General features: G+C 44.8%; 1 protein-coding gene across 2 annotated transcripts in view; it reads right to left on the bottom strand.

Annotated features, from left to right (window-relative positions):
- PRKCB (protein kinase C beta) overlaps positions 1-16,844 on the bottom strand; it is a 401,807-nt gene that overhangs the window by 214,869 nt on the left and 170,094 nt on the right. For both annotated transcript variants that reach the window (XM_068244284.1, XM_068244283.1), the window contains exon 3: positions 8,004-8,086. In XM_068244284.1, coding sequence (XP_068100385.1) covers positions 8,004-8,086 — 83 coding nt within the window. The remainder of the gene's footprint in view (positions 1-8,003; positions 8,087-16,844) is intronic.

Here is a 16,844-nt window from a genome sequence, read left to right on the forward strand (position 1 = left end):
ACTCTCAGTAACGAACATTCCATACAGATCACCTGGCAGAACTAAGGAGGTCACCACCAGTGATAAACTTCAGAATGTAAATCAGGGAGAGGAAAGATTTTACAATGGGCAAACACTGACTAAATAATCTATAAATAAATATTGTAAACAATAAGCAATTTTATTCATTATGTTATTTTCACTACAGTTTCTCTTTAAAGTAACCCTGAGATGAATAAATGCAAAAGATTTATACAAAGCTGGGACTTCCTCCAGCCCCCTCTGGACCGATCGCTCCCACGGTGTGTTCCTCCTCCTTCCCGTTTTCCTGCTAGAAGCCGTAAGCTTTGGTAGTCGGGGTCAGTCGGCGCATGCGCTATGAGGCTGTGCCCCCCATCTCGTTCCCTCAGCTGGGAGAGTTATGCGCCTTCGCAGTAGTACTATGCAGTCACAGAGTGCTCCCAGCCACAGGAGGGCGATGGAGTTAGCACACACGGCGCCCCGACTGGCCCGGCTAGCAGGGCTTCTAGCAGAAGAACGGCAAGGCGGAGGAAGATGGCATGGGAACGATCAGTCTGGAGGGGGCTGGAGGAAGCCCCAGGTATGTATAATCTTTTGCATTTAGTCATCTCAGGGTCACTTTAAGAACTCATATACCAGTTTCACCTGGGGGGGGGAGGGGAGTAGGCATTTGAGGATGCCACCATGGGGGAGGGATTAATTGACCATATAGCAATGCATACTGACCGCCTGGAAAGCTTGGCAGAAAAAAAAAGTGTCTGTTAAAGCGGAGCTGTCAGCCATACTAGCTCAGAAAAAAAAAATCACATATATAAGTAGATAAATGCTTGCTCTACTTACATAACGCATGTATTGCACTGTCCACGTTTTGATTTTAGTGATTTTTCTACAGTAAAAAAAGAGAAAATCACTCTTAGCATTTCCCATTTTCAAGCCAATCCTGATGTTATTTCCTCCCTTACTCTCCTCTGCCTCATTTGCCCGCCCTTCACTATAGAAAGTGCATTGTCTCAGCATAAGAAATATTGGCCAATCAGAGAGGAACAGAGGTGTGGGAGGGGAAAACAGGAGGGAAAGAGGCTTCAGCCAATCAGGTTGCCTTAGTTAAGTCTGAGGGGAAGTAGAGAAGCAGAAAAGGACATCTCAGCATGCCCTGCGACTTCCTTTTTGTGTACCAAATTTTGTGTGTACCAAATAAGAGTCAGGTAAACTGGGGAATGATCATTTATCAATAAGAAAAGTAACAGTGGTTTTAACTTTTGGATTGCCTGGTTAGCATCCTTATTACTTGTTTACCAGATAAAAATGAAGAATTGATTTTTTATTTTAGGCCCCACAATTACATTTTAACACTTTCAATAGGGCTGTTTCTCATCAGGTTTTCTATGTAAACATTGCTCCGCCCCATCATTAGAATGAACCTATAAGTGTAATGTAAACAAAGCCATGTGAGTAAGGAGAGCACACAGAAAGGTAAGCTGAATAGAGTTTCAAATGTCACTAGAGCAATTTGTTTATGTTTAAATACTCGCCTAACCTGGTACAGGCTGTAATCCGTTATACCCTACCCACAGCGATGACTTCAGGAACACATGTAAATCACCATTTATTAGAAGTCACAAGTCTGTAGGTAGATCTATCGAGGAAAACCCTTCACATCATTCTCCTCCAGCCGTCTAATGGGAGGTGATGTGATGACTTCTTACCTTACACACTGTTTGCTCTCTCGCTGTAACCCAAGTGGTACTTTATCTCACAACACTCCTCCCATTACATCTTCAGAGATCCCTGGTGTCACTCTGTTTAACCGCAGGTCTCCATTAAATAAATGACCTTGCAGCTCGATTGTGCAGATTAAAGGGAAGGGACAAGGCAAGCGAGTAAAGGGTTGTTTAAAATAAATGATGCATGGAATCCAGAATGAAAGGTCTGCATCACAGCTGAGGGGCATTGGTCACAAGTAAAACAGATAAATAAAGCATTTTAAAGAGAACCTGTGACCAAGGATTCAACTTTATCCCAGTCAGTAGCTGATACTTTTCCCATGAGAAATCTTTACCTTTCAGTTTCAAAAGGTTATCATTGATTTCACAGATGATGATGAGGGCATTAACCTCTTGTGGTAGCCCACGCAGGGGAGCAACATGACATCAAATCTTTACCTTTTCTCAAATGGATCATCAGGGACGTCTATATGGCTGATATTGGGGTGAAACCCCTCCCACAGTGTGATGTCAGGACCTAGGTCCTGACATCACACTGTGGGAACCTTGTTGCATTGTGGGAAATAACAGCTGTTTACAACTTTCAAGCAACCAGTATCTCCCTCTGTGCATATGTATATCTATAAAAAAAAAAAAACTTTTTAGCCTATTACATTGTTAGGGGGTGTGGTTATAGATAATGGCCGTTGGTGCGGTCTGTTTTTTTTAATGTCTGCCAGTAGTAAAGATGATGATGTGCAGGCTGATTGTGGATCAAACAACATGAACAAATTACATGGTTTACATCAATCATTTCCTGATCTCTCTTCTATTTTTTTACTTCTCACTTTGCAATGTATTCAGGTCCAGATTTACCATAAGGCACTGTAGGCACGTATCTACAGGCGCCTGATGATGGAAAGGCGGCTCACTCTCCTCCCAAAGTACCTCCTTCCCGCTTTACTTATGCAGAATCCCAAGCGGAGTGTTAATGAAAGGTTACTCACCTGGCTCTCGACATTCCACTGACCAGAGGTCTCTTCAGTTAGGGGCACCTCTGGCTACCTAGTACCTTAGAGTACCTGTAGCTACCTATGACAGGCAAAGGAAGTAAGGGAGAAGTGACAGCTGGGCCAGCCAGCACACATGCGGTGCGGTTTGGTGGGTGTTTGTAGGTTCTTGGAGGGCGGATTCTAGGTTACCAGGACATCTGTGCCTATAGGCTTCTGTGATGTAAATCCAGGCCTGAATGTGTTGATCTTTTTTCCCCCTTTTCACAAAAGTTCCTCTTTAAATGCACAGAGGTAGCCATATAAATTGGCTCCTAGGCAGACACTTGTGGACGGCCACCTGCAGAGTGGCATCTGGTCCATGGCACATGCTTCTCCAGCTCACATCCAGGAAAGAAGTGCTGAGCATGTTGATAAACACACTCTGCTGTGCTTGACAGAAATCAGTACACTGGCATTCAGCCCGAATATATCAGCATTGTATAATCTCAGCGTGGGATACTGGCAGTGACAAATTACTCCATATCCCTGTGTCACCACATCCCATTCTTCCTACCCAAACAGTATTAACTTACCCCAAACATCAACTTTCAGCCCCCAACCTACCCCTAACTTTAATTGTCACAAGTAAATGCCAATCCTACAACTACCACTAAACCCTCCACCTCAATCCTTTCACAAACCACCTAATGGTCTTAAAGGAGGAACCGTGACCAAGGAATGAACTTCATCCCAATCAGTAGCTGATGCCCCCTTTCCCATAAGAAATATATTCATTTTTTCATACAGATCATCAGGGGGCTCTGTATGGCTGATATTGTGTTGAAACCCCTCCCACAGTGTGATGTCAGGTCCATGGTGCTGACATCACATTGTGGGAGCCTTGTTGCACTGTGGGAAATAACAGCTGTTTCCAACTGCCAAAAAAGCAAGCAGCATCTCCTTCCAGTGACTGCCAGCAGTAAAAATGTCACCATGTGATAAATGTCAGAATGTAAATCAGGGAGAGGAAGGATTTTACAATGAGCAAACATTGACTAAATCATGTATACAAAATTGTAAAAATTAAGCATTTTAATCAATATGATCGCCTATGAGAGGCGATCATATTGATTGCATCTCGGGGGGAGGGAGGGAAGTGGGAGGATGAAAAAAAATTGCCATTTTTATTTAAAAGAAAAGAACAATAAAATGAATAAATAACAATAATAATAATAATAATAATAATAATAATAAAATGGCAACAGCAATCAGATCCCACCAACAGAAAGCTCTGTTGGTGGGCAGAAAAGGAGGCAAGATTAATTTGGCTGCTAAGTTGTATGGCCGTGGAATAAACTGTTAAAGCTGCAGAGTGCTGAATTGTAAGAAATGGCCTGGTCACTGGGGGGGGGGGGGGGGGGGGGGAGGTGTAAGCCTGTGGTCCTCAAGAGGTTAAAGTGTACCTGAACTCTTGCACAGAAGACAGAAGGGGAACAGAGAAATGCACCCTGTATGTATTTAGAGAGTTTAGCCAGTCCAATTCCTTATCTGTGCACTGTAATTTGATCTCTCAGCTGTGTCATCTCTGGAATCTTCTTTGCCATGACAGAGCTGCTAATTTGTGAACACAGGATGCCATCACTATCTCTACCTTAAAAGCAGGAAGTAGACACTGCAGGTTTATTGCAGGAGTTGCATCAGCTGTAACAAAAAAAAAGTTTCTCTTTAAACGTTATTAGGCTGTTACTTATCTTTTGGAGCAGAGAGGAGGTTCTGAGTTCAGGTATTCTTTAAAGTTGAGATAAAACAGTCTATTCCAATGCATTGGTTGGGGTCTCTGTGGTGGGAGTATGGGGGGAGGAGAATTACAAGGATTACCACATCAGGACTAGCAGAAAAGCTGAATGGTCCTTCTTGTGAGGTCACAGAGGGTCTCTAACATGTTGACTAATGAATGGGCAGCCTCTCCATTGGCTTCCGTAAGACAGGTCACTGAGTTCCTTCACCTTGAAATGGCATGAGCCATCTCTCCCCCTTCCAGCTCTACAGGCTGCCGAAGCCTGCACTGTGTTGTGCTGAACAGGTTACTGCAGGCCAGGGGATTCTGCCTGGAGAACGGAGCCTTCCCTCAATGACTAATTACTAGAGTGTTCCAGCTCACAGCAGATCCCCTTTACACAGATAAATCAAGACAGCTGCAGTGATTCCTTTTGTCCACTAGAGGGAGGCAAGGAAAGTTTCTATTTATTTATTTATTTTCCTTTAATGAAAGCTGCACAAGCCCACAGAGGACAGGGTAAGATGAAAGGCTGTAAGACTGGCTGTAGTCTCTGCTGAGATCATTTAAAAAGACTGGAGCTGTTGAAAAATTTACTAGCCTCTTAAATGCTCATTAATAAGCTCTGAGAGGGTCAGGTCTCAGGTCTGCGTGGTGCGAAAGGTACAACACCTGTAACTGAACTGTATAGGCAACTGACCAGACCAGCATCAAAATACAACCAACATCTGTACCTAAAAGGAGCACAATAGAAAAAAACTCCTTTAATGGAAGAATGCTACTACTGCACAAATCATCACTTTTTCTAGCCAGCTGTCTGGGTCTCCTATATGAATAAGTCAAGAGATGAGCTAAGAAATAGTTTAACCTCTGGGAAGGAGAGAGGGGTATGGAGGCTGCCATATTTCCTGGCTGTCCTGCTGTTCCTCTGCCTCTATAATTTTTAGCTAGAGACCCTGAACAAGCATGTAAATCAGATGTTTGACTTAAAAGAGTAACTGTAAGGCATTAAAAACAAAATCAATTCTCTATTTCTATCTGTTGATCATATAAAAGGAATGCTAAAAAGGCAATACATAACTTTAAAATCAATCTTACTTTTTATTGCAGAGATTAATCCTCATGTCCCCAGCTCCTCAGTACGCAGCCAGTAATCAGCCGCAAAAGAGAAGTTGCAGTGCAGGCTGGGGCAGGGGGAGGAGTTTCTGCACAGACCCAGCTAGTTCAGCCTGATTGGCTGCAGCCTGTGTCACTCTCACTCCTTTTCCTCTCATTGGCTGCTTCCCATGACTGTCCGTGTCTGCCCTCTCCCCACACTCCAGCCCGACAGGCATCTCCTGCCACCACCACACCGCATCGCATCCATGGGGACCCCTGTCCCTGCTACCATTTCCTTAGGGATTCCCGGCATTTACAATCAACCCTGTGCCTGCAGGGGTGCCTGAGACATAACGCTTGCTATTGGTGTGGGGAGGAGGGGGGAGTAAGGGAGGAAATGACCTCACCATTGGCTTCAGCTGGAGGGAGTAAAGATGGCCCCTGCCAGCTAACAGAATTCTCTCCATTTACCTTTTTTTATTTTATAAAGTAGTAGCAGTAGGGTATTGTACCGTGTTAGCCATCAGTAAAAGCAAGAAGTTTTAAATCAGGATGATACCATTTATTGGCTAACTACAAATGAATAAGAATAAACAAGCTTTCGGCCTTGCAGCCTTCGTCAGGATGTAAACCTGACGAAGGCTGCAAGGCCGAAAGCTTGTTTATTCTTATTCATTTGTAGTTAGCCAATAAATGGTATCATCCTGATTTAAAACTTCTTATTTTATAAAGTTCACTGAAATCAACACTTGGACCATGCAATACACATTATGTAAGTAGAGCTAGTATTTATCTACTTATACATGTCGTTTTTTTATCTGGCATAGTATGGCTGACAGCTCCTCAAAGAGAAACTTTAACCAAGAATTCAACCTCATCCCAAATAGTAGATGACACCCCCTTACCCATGAGAAAACTAACTTTTCTCAAATAGATCATTGGAATTGGGGGTCTGTATGGCTGATATTGTGGTGAAACCCCTCCCACAGTGTAATGTCATGACCAAGGTCCTGACAGTTTGCTGTCTGTGACCTTCATTGCATTGTGGGAAATAACATCGTTTTCCAACTGCCAAGCAAGCAGCATCATCTCCCTCTGTGCATAGAACTAAATATGGCGCCACCTGTGATACATTTTAGAAAGTAAATCAGGAAGAGGAACGATGTTTACATTGGGCAAACTGACTAAATTAATATATTAATGAATACTGTAAACAATAAGCAATTTCATTCATTTATTCATTATTTCACTACATTTCCTCTTTAAATTGGAGTACTGCACTTGCCGAATGCTTGTTTCAAGTCTGTGACTCAGACAATACAGATGCTAGAGAGATCAGCAGGTCTGCCAGGCAACTTATTGATTAAAGGCAAATTGATATGGCAGCCTCCATAGGTGTCTCCCCTTGGGTTTCATTTAAAGGCAGAAGCTCTGCCTAGGTTTAGTTATCACATATACCTCTCCAAATATGAGCCAAGGTATTTTTTCTGAGAAAGAAGTAAAACTTCTTGACACAAGGGTAGACAATAACCTCCTTATTGCAAAACCCAATTTATAGATCCTCCATGTCTCCCCAGGTATGCTACACCCTTCATAACAGCGGCCCTCAGGCAGTTTTAACATGTGACAGTTCTACAACTATGAAAGATGAGCAGATAGTTTGGATACAATCTACCAATATGTGCCTCTGAAGAGGCAAGAAAAAGTAAACAAAGAAGAAAAACAGCTGTGCCTCAGAGGTAAAACCTCAGAGATAAATGTAAAGTGAACACAAGGGGAGAGACATGGAGCCCGACATATAGTTGTTCTTTTAAACAATGCACATTGCTTGGCTGTTCCTGAACAAGCATGGAGATCAGATGTTTCTGACTCGAGTCTGACTAGATTAGCTATATGCTTGTTTCAGGTGTGATTTAGACCCTACTGACCAGAAAGATCAGAAGGACTGCCAGGCAACAGGTAAAAATCAATATGGAAACCTCCATATGACCCTCACCTCAGGTCCATTTTTTTTTAAAACATATTTTATTAATTTTTAAATGAACAATCAAATGTACAGAAAAACCATATGCTTGTGAACAAATATTAAAAGATGCTCTGAATATATGCATGTCTTCCTGTACTAATTTTAGATCTAATAACCATAACCTCTACCCTCAATCCCCCCTCCAACCTTCCCACTCTGATCTCGGGTCCATTTTAAAAATGCAGATTTATACTCTATTTTAAAAATACCCATACAGAAGTCAGCTTGAACACTGGCATGTTAGCATCATAAAGGCAGACAGGACTAGACTTGATTAGGACACAGGAAGGCATACTGAAGCCCTTATCAAGTGGGAGAAGCAAAGGCTCATCTCTGCTCTGCATAGCCTCCTCCTCCGCAGAATACAGATCATTTATAAAGCATAAAGCCTATTGAGCAGTACTCACATCAGAGGCAGGTCCCTTGTCAGCACCAGGGCAGGAGAACGTGACAAATTCATGACAGCGCTTGTGTACCACAAAGCAGCAAACTGCAGAGGGAAACAACAAGAGACATTAGGATTTTATGCAAGAAAACATACAAATAAAACTGATACAAGTTAAATACTACTTCTAAAAACGAATGTGCTTAAAAAAAGAATATTGCAGAGGCACATCACTGCTGCATGACTCATCTTAATTGACAGTTATTAAAATTAGATTTCAATTTAAGTTAGAGCCCCCCCCCCCCCCCCCCCCCAGCAATGTCTAAAACTAACTAGTAAGAATAGATTAAGTCAGGGCTGTGGAGTTGGTACTTCAACTTTCACTCCTTATGAAACCACCGACTCCAGGTACCCAAAATTGCTCCAACTCCTTGATTACGACTCCAACTCTGACTCCACAGCCCTGGATTGAATCAGATGTAAGTCTATAAACACTGGGAAACAGCTGAACTATATTACAATCGACACAGACTGTATATTTACTGGGAATAGAGGCTATTTTTCAGCTGAAAATGGTGGCAGAGAGGTGTTGGAAAAATTTGGCACACAAGTGACGTTGCCAAGGAAGACCCGGGACCAGAGAAAGACATTATGCAATCAAATCCGATCCATTTAAAACCTACATGAATGTGCATACAGAATTTGCATAATCCTGTATCAACTCGGAATAATTTGCATCTCATTGACCATCCCTCACATCAAGCATTGCATGGCTGTGCCCAGATGAAGTCCTATCAGTCAGATATGGCTTCCCTGGTGAGAGCCATAGTGCTGCGTGTGAAATAGTATTGGGCTTTAGATGACAGACAATGGTTCCTGTGGGGGTGGGCAGGAGAGAAGCAGCTACTGACAGGCAATGGTTCCTGTGGGGGTGGGCAGGAGAGGAGCAGCTACTGACAAACAATGGTTCATGTGGGGGTGGGCAGGAGAGGAGCAGCTACTGACAGGCAATGGTTCTTGTGGGGGTGGGCAGGAGAGGAGCAGCTACTGACAGGCAATGGTTCCTGTGGGCAGGAGAGCAGTAGCTACTGACAGGCAATGGTTCCTGTGGGGGTGGGCAGGAGAGGAGCAGCTACTGACAGGCAATGGTTCCTGTGGGGGTGGGCAGGAGAGGAGCAGCTACTGACAAACAATGGTTCATGTGGAGGTGGGCAGGAGAGGAGCAGCTACTGACAGGCAATGGTTCATGTGGAGGTGGGCAGGAGAGGAGCAGCTACTGACAGGCAATGGTTCTTGTGGGGGTGGGCAGGAGAGGAGCAGCTACTGACAGGCAATGGTTCTTGTGGGGGTGGGCAGGAGAGGAGCAGCTACTGACAGGCAATGGTTCTTGTGGGGGTGGGCAGGAGAGGAGCAGCTACTGACAGACAATGGTTCATGTGGGGGTGGGCAGGAGAGGAGCAGCTACTGACAGGCAATGGTTCCTGTGGGGGTGGGCAGGAGAGGAGCAGCTACTGACAGGCAATGGTTCTTGTGGGGGTGGGCAGGAGAGGAGCAGCTACTGACAGGCAATGGTTCCTGTGGGGGTGGGCAGGAGAGGAGCAGCTAGTGACAGGCAATGGTTCCTGTGGGGGTGGGCAGGAGAGGAGCAGCTACTGACAGACAATGGTTCATGTGGGGGTGGGCAGGAGAGGAGCAGCTACTGACAGGCAATGGTTCCTGTGTGGGTGGGCAGGAGAGGAGCAGCTACTGACAGGCAATAGTTCCTGTGGGGGTGGGCAGGAGAGGAGCAGCTACTGACAGGCAATGGTTCCTGTGTGGGTGGGCAGGAGAGGAGCAGCTACTGACAGGCAATGGTTCCTGTGGGGGTGGGCAGGAGAGGAGCAGCTACTGACAGGCAATGGTTCCTGTGGGCAGGAGAGCAGTAGCTACTGACAGGCAATGGTTCCTGTGGGGGTGGGCAGGAGAGGAGCAGCTACTGACAGGCAATGGTTCCTGTGGGCAGGAGAGCAGTAGCTACTGACAAGCAATGGTTCCTGTGGGGGTGGGCAGGAGAGGAGCAGCTACTGAGGTTCTAGGGAGGCTTCCAGGTGGCTGAGGGACACTTTTATCCCAAAGGAACTTTTGCTTAATTGACACTTTATTCCCTTTGTGTTGAATGAAAGGAAGCATTAAATAATCAGTTTATTAGTTATGGTTTTAAAGGATGTATGCGGTTTTGCTCAGAGAACGTTATAAGAGCTGTCCTTGATCAATAACGCAGAACACAAATAGGTTTCATTTTCGCTAAGGTGTTTGAGGAACTCCGTACAGGAAGCTCTGTTTGCCAGGGGATTGGTTTTGGCGAGGTACACTGGAAGGGGGACAAGGACAGATTAGAATGGGCCCTTGTCTTGACTTTAGCTTGCATAACTGTTACAGGTGAGTCCACATTCTTCTCACAGAGCAATAGCAACATACTGGAAATAATCACATATGGCTGCTAATCTAAACCCAAACTGTGGAAACAATGTTCTTGTTTCTGCCTTGCAAAATGTGGACCAAAGGCAGTAATGTAATTATTAATATGAATAATCTGGTAAGAACAGTAGAATTCCTTTATAGTAAACTCCAAGGGACGGGGCAAAGTGGTTTACTGCATAAGAAATTGTCATACTTGTCATAATTCAGTCAATAATTGGCAGTCATTGTGTCTTTTCAATGCTTCAGCAAGCGAGCACAGACAGTGTCTAAAGGTGGCCACTAATGATGCAATCTTTTTCAGCTAATTTTACCAAATCTATGTAGAAGACGGGTAAATTGAGTGATTATATTGAATGGATACTCTAGGCAGCTCCCTTATATTACATAGAAATGGTAAGATTGGATGAAAAATATTGGATCATTAGTGGCCACTATAAGCTAGATCAGTGATCTGCAAACTTGGCTCTAGGAACTACAAGTGCCACAATGCATTTGCCTTTATAAACCATGACTGTGGCTGTCGGACTCCTGCAATGTGGGACTTGTAGTTCCGTAACAGCTGGAGAGCTAAGTTTGCAGATCACTGAGCTAGATCAAAATGCAGCGCTCAATATGCAGGGATCTGCATGCAATAATCATGTGACAGCTTGCACAGGAAGCGTAGGTCTCCCTATTTAATGTACTGTAGTGTTGCAGTCATGCACAAGCAAGTCACAGATGAAAGGCAACCCCCTCAGTAATCAGGAAGCAGCTTACACAGGAAGCATAGGCCTCACTGGCCACTGCTTTTCAGGTAATCCAGGCAGGCCCAGGGTAGTGTGCAGATAGCGAGCAGGCTACAAAATGCTGCCAGCCCGCCCACCAACCACGGGCTCAAGGGTCTCCAACGACATGACGCATGTGCCCGCCCACTTTCCACTATAGCCAGATACAGAATACTGCAGGGGCCAGAAAACAGGTTTACTATAACAGAAGTTCTATTATATCAAGCTTTACTATACCAGGTGTTACTCCAGTATACTTATAATGGTGCTTGCCCGGGACCTGGACATTTAGTGTATTATACCAAAATGTTTACTATAGCAGAGTTTACTATAACGAGATTATACGGTACATTACGTGAAGAATCGCTTAAAAGTTCACAAAATTAAATGAGCTGAAACTTGAAGTCAGGCTTGCAGTGGAAGTGTAGATCAGTTTACACACTGGGAAGCTCAGACTGGACATCAACAGTGCTTCTAGTAAACACCAGGCACAATGCTTTGGTCATCTGAAACAATCATTTATGACTGGTTCGTGTGATAATCATCAAAGAGAACCGCATTTAGACACACATGTACTGTATGCTGTAGCAGAATACAACAACACTCACCTCCCCCCCCCCCCCAAAAAAAGACCATTGCCCAGAGTGGGATTCAGGGACAGCTGCACAGATATGCTGTCACCTGAAACAATCATGAACAGGTGACATTATTATGTCTGTACATAGCTTCTGTCATCCAAATACAGGAAGTGTAACGTATTTAAAAGGAACCCTAGGTGAAACACAAATGTTGAAACAGAGGCACCAGAATCAGGATAAAATATTTAAAAGCTAGTTAAAAAGGGGTAGTGTTGGGCTTATCTCCCCAGTAAGTAGACACAGATTCTGTTGATTTTTAGTCAACAATAACACTTGAGTGCTCCACTATGCAACATGTCTCGCAGGTTCAATACTGCTTCATCAGGCAATAACTGGAGAAAACTAATGCAGGTCTAAAAGAAATCCAAGTGCCTAGGTGAAAGACACATGAAGGCTGCCATATTTCTTTCCTTTTAAACAATACCAGTTACCTGGCAGTCTTGTTGATCTTTCTGGCATAAGTAGTGTCTGAATTAGGGCTGGTTCAAACGGACGCTTGCGGAGCGTTTACCGCAAGCGTTCAGAACGTCGCAGTAAACGCTCCCATTCAAGTGAATGGGAGCGTTTACACCGAGCTTTTGCGCGCGTTTACACGAACGCGGCGTTCGGGTCCTGATTTTGCTAGCGTTCGGGCTGCCCCTAAAAGCGACATGTAGCTTCCAGGGGGCGGCCAACCGCGAAGGCTAATGTTCCCCAAGGGGAAGAAAAAATGTGACCGCATCGGAACGCGACGCAAAGGCCACTGAAAGCCTGGCCGCGCAGCCGCCGCAACGCCCCCAAACGCGACGCCACGCAGACGTCCGTCTGAACCAGCCCTTACACACCTGAAACAAGCAGGCTTAACATGCTGCTAATACAGTCAGATACATCTGATCTGTATGCTTGTTCAGGGTCTATAGCTAAAAGTAGTGGATCAGCAGAGCAGCCAGGCAATGTGCATTGCTAAAAAGAAATAAATATGGCTCCTCCATAGGTCTCCCCTCAGGTTCCCTTTAGTTCTTTAATCCAGCATAGCAGGGGTGTATGAATCACTACAATCCCATTACCATAAATATATTGGGTGTTCCAACACTGTATAAACTGTTTATATTTAGATGTTAGGTCGGAGTTGCCCTTTAGCATGCACATAAAGAGGAATAGCCAGATAATCAGTGTGCAACTATAAATGGGAGCGGACAATGGATCCAGTAATGTCAGCCTCCAGGCGACCCCGCAGCAGGGAATCCCGATCTTTTATGTGCCAGCTCTGCCGTGACTCGGCCACCTCGGCTCACCTGCGGCACGAATTCATTACCATTTTGCAGGCTGATTAGCAGAGCCGAGGCCTCTCAGAAGTCAGCTGCCCCCCTGCCACCGGCTTGTGTTACACCTTTTCCTTGCAGTCCTTTGAGGTTTCATTTCAGACTTAATAATTGAAGACGGCATTAAATATACATCCTCTTGTCACCTCCCAGCCTCTCCAGGGCACCTGGCAAAGGCGCGAGCTCAGCTGACGTCTCTCTCTCCCCTCCGCAGCTGCATGGGGAAATTAATTATTGCATCTTTACACGGGGGCCCGTGGCTAATCGCACGTCGCTGGCAGGCTGAGGTGGATGAGCGCGTTCTTCAGGGAGAGGCGCTGGAGCCACGGGCGGCTTCAATCTGGCATCTCCAAACTCTCCACACAAAGTTTAATTCTTCAATACAAATATATTTACATATTGATCCGGCAGGTCTTCATTAGCCATCATGTGCAACAAAACAGAGAATTCTATTACTTCTTGGCTTGGCTGCAGCTATTAACTTATTCTGAGATAGCCTCATTCCTATGCATTGGCGTGGAAAAATAGCTTCTAACGGTGTTAAAAGGACACCTGAAGTTAGAGGGAGTTGTAAGGACATCTTTTAGATAATATATATAGAGAACTATGCATGGAGCTCTCCCATGAGCCTTTGCTTCACCTGTGCCAATGAGAGCTCAGAAAGAAGCCACACTATCACATGCTCTCCCATGAGCCTTTGCTTCACCTGTGCCAATGAGAGCTCAAAAAGAAGCCACACTATCACATGCTCTCCCATGAGTCTTTGCTTCACCTGTACCAATAAGAGCTCAAAAAGAGGCCACACTATCACTATCACATGCTCTCCCATGAGCCTTTGCTTCACCTGTGCCAATGAACAGGGCTGTGGAGTCGGTCCAAAAAGCCACTGACTCCGACTCCTCAGTTTAGTATTCCACCGACTCCGAGACTCCGACTCCTCTAATTTGCATATTACAATTTTGTTGATTAACAGTATGTAACATGAAATTCGTCTCTTAACTGCCAACACTTAGGAATTTTACAAGACAACTGAAGTGAGAAGGATATGTAGACTACTATATTTATTCCCTTTAGACTAAAACCAGTCCTTTGTAAGAGTACTTGTAAAAGGTACAGACCGGAACAAAGAACATCTATCAGGCCCTAGGCAATGTAAGTGTGGGTACATGTAAGAATGATGTGCAGGTACTCTGCAGGGGAAGGAGGAGATTCTTCCTCTATTACACATTCTTCATGCACAATCTGAACAAGGTTTATGGGTGATAGACAACACCTCTGTGTTCAATGTGCACAACATTCTCAGTGGATTCCCTGCAGCTCTGTGGGGAGTGCATATGTAGAGTATAGTACTACTGTGTAACAAAGTAAACCTGAGACAGATGAAATTAAAGTTTTATACATACCTGGTGCTTCCTCCAGCCGCCTTCAGGATAATCAGTCCCTCGTTGTCCTCCTCCACCACCTGGATCTTCTGCTATGAGTCCAGGTACTTGAGCCAGTATGGTGTAGTGCGCATGCACACACTCCGCCGCCGGGAGCATACTACACCTGCGCAGCACTATTGTGCAGGTGCAGAACGCTCCTGGCTGTGGAAGCGGCATGCGGCCGGACTGCGCTGACTGGCTGAATTACCGGGACTCATAGCAGAAGATCCAGGTGGCGGAGGAGGACAGCGAGGGACTGAATGGCCTAAAGGGGGCTGGAGGAAGCCCCAGGTATGTATAAAGCTTTTCTTTTAATGCGCCTCAGGTACCATTTAATTCATAGTCACCAAACCAAATTTAACAACATATCAAATTATTTGATTTGATGAGCAAAGAGAGTGCATACATTTGCATAAACCAGCATCAATGCAGAATTAGTTCCATTTCATTGACCATCTCTATTAGTGACACGGCTACACATCAGGCTTTATACTTACAGCATAGATGTTATTTAGTATATATAAGAGATTCCTGTGTACACATCATATATACAGTCACAATCAGATATGTATATCTGACTTTCAAAATACGGGGACTGCTTTATTGAAGCAGCACAAGTAACTAATTTTGATTGGTTTATTTCATTTTTGTGGACTGAACACAGCTATTACTGTATATATACTGTATATATATACACATTATTTTTAATGACCATTATCTGAGAAATAGAACATTTTATCATATTTTCTATTTTAATTACAGTTACAAATTCATTAGGAGTCGGTGCATTTTTTCCGACTCCAGGCACCCAAAATTGCTCTGACTCCGACTCCACAGCCCTGCCAATGAAAGCTCAGAAAGAGGCCACACTATCACTATCACATGCTCTCCCATGAGTCTTTGCTTCACCTGTACCAATAAGAGCTCAGAAAGAGGCCACACTATCACTATCACATGCTCTCCCATGAGTCTTTGCTTCACCTGTACCAATAAGAGCTCAGAAAGAGGCCACACTATCACTATCACATGCTCTCCCATGAGCCTTTGCTTCTCCTGTACCAATAAGAGCTCAGAAAGAGGCCACACTATCACATGCTCTCCCATGAGCCTTTGCTTCACCTGTACAAATGAGAGCTCAGAAAGAAGCCACACTATCACATGCTCTCCCATGAGCCTTTGCTTCTCCTGTACCAATAAGAGCTCAGAAAGAGGCCACACTATCACATGCACTCCCATGAGTCTTTGCTTCACCCGTACCAATAGGAGCTCAGAAAGAGGCCACACTATCACATGCACTCCCATGAGTCTTTGCTTCACCCGTACCAATAGGAGCTCAGAAAGAGGCCACACTATCACATGCACTCCCATGAGTCTTTGCTTCACCCGTACCAATAGGAGCTCAGAAAGAGGCCACACTATCACATGCTCTCCCATGAGCCTTTGCTTCACCTGTACCAATAGGAGCTCAGAAAGAGGCCACACTATCACTATCACATGCTCTCCCATAAGTCTTTGCTTCACCCGTACCAATAGGAGCTCAGAAAGAGGCCACACTATCACATGCTCTCCCATGAGCCTTTGCTTCACCTGTACCAATAGGAGCTCAGAAAGAGGCCACACTATCACTATCACATGCTCTCCCATAAGTCTTTGCTTCACCTGTACCAATAGGAGCTCAGAAAGAGGCCACACTATCACTATCACATGCTCTCCCATAAGTCTTTGCTTCACCCGTACCAATAGGAGCTCAGAAAGAGGCCACACTATCACATGCTCTCCCATGAGTCTTTGCTTCACCTGTACCAATAAGAGCTCAGAAAGAGGCCACACTATCACTATCACATGCTCTCCCATGAGCCTTTGCTTCACCTGTACCAATAAGAGCTCAGAAAGAGGCCACACTATCGCTATCACATGCTCTCCCATGAGTCTTTGCTTCACCCGTACCAATAGGAGCTCAGAAAGAGGCCACACTATCACATGCACTCCCATGAGTCTTTGCTTCACCCGTACCAATAGGAGCTCAGAAAGAGGCCACACTATCACATGCTCTCCCATGAGCCTTTGCTTCAGATATGGGACTTAGTGGGGGTCTTGATTGCAAGCCTGAGTGTACTGTGGGAATTTACCGAGCCACACTGCAGAGGAAGGTGGGGATCGACAGGATGGCAACTAAGCAAAAGGGGTCTAGAGGGGCTGGAGGAAGCCCCAGGTAAGTATAAATCTATTCTTTATCTCAGGTACACTTTAAAGGACACCTGAAGTGAGAGGGATAT

Source organism: Hyperolius riggenbachi, chromosome 7 (assembly GCF_040937935.1).
Source record: "Hyperolius riggenbachi isolate aHypRig1 chromosome 7, aHypRig1.pri, whole genome shotgun sequence".
In the NCBI taxonomy this organism is placed as follows: Eukaryota; Metazoa; Chordata; class Amphibia; order Anura; family Hyperoliidae; genus Hyperolius; species Hyperolius riggenbachi.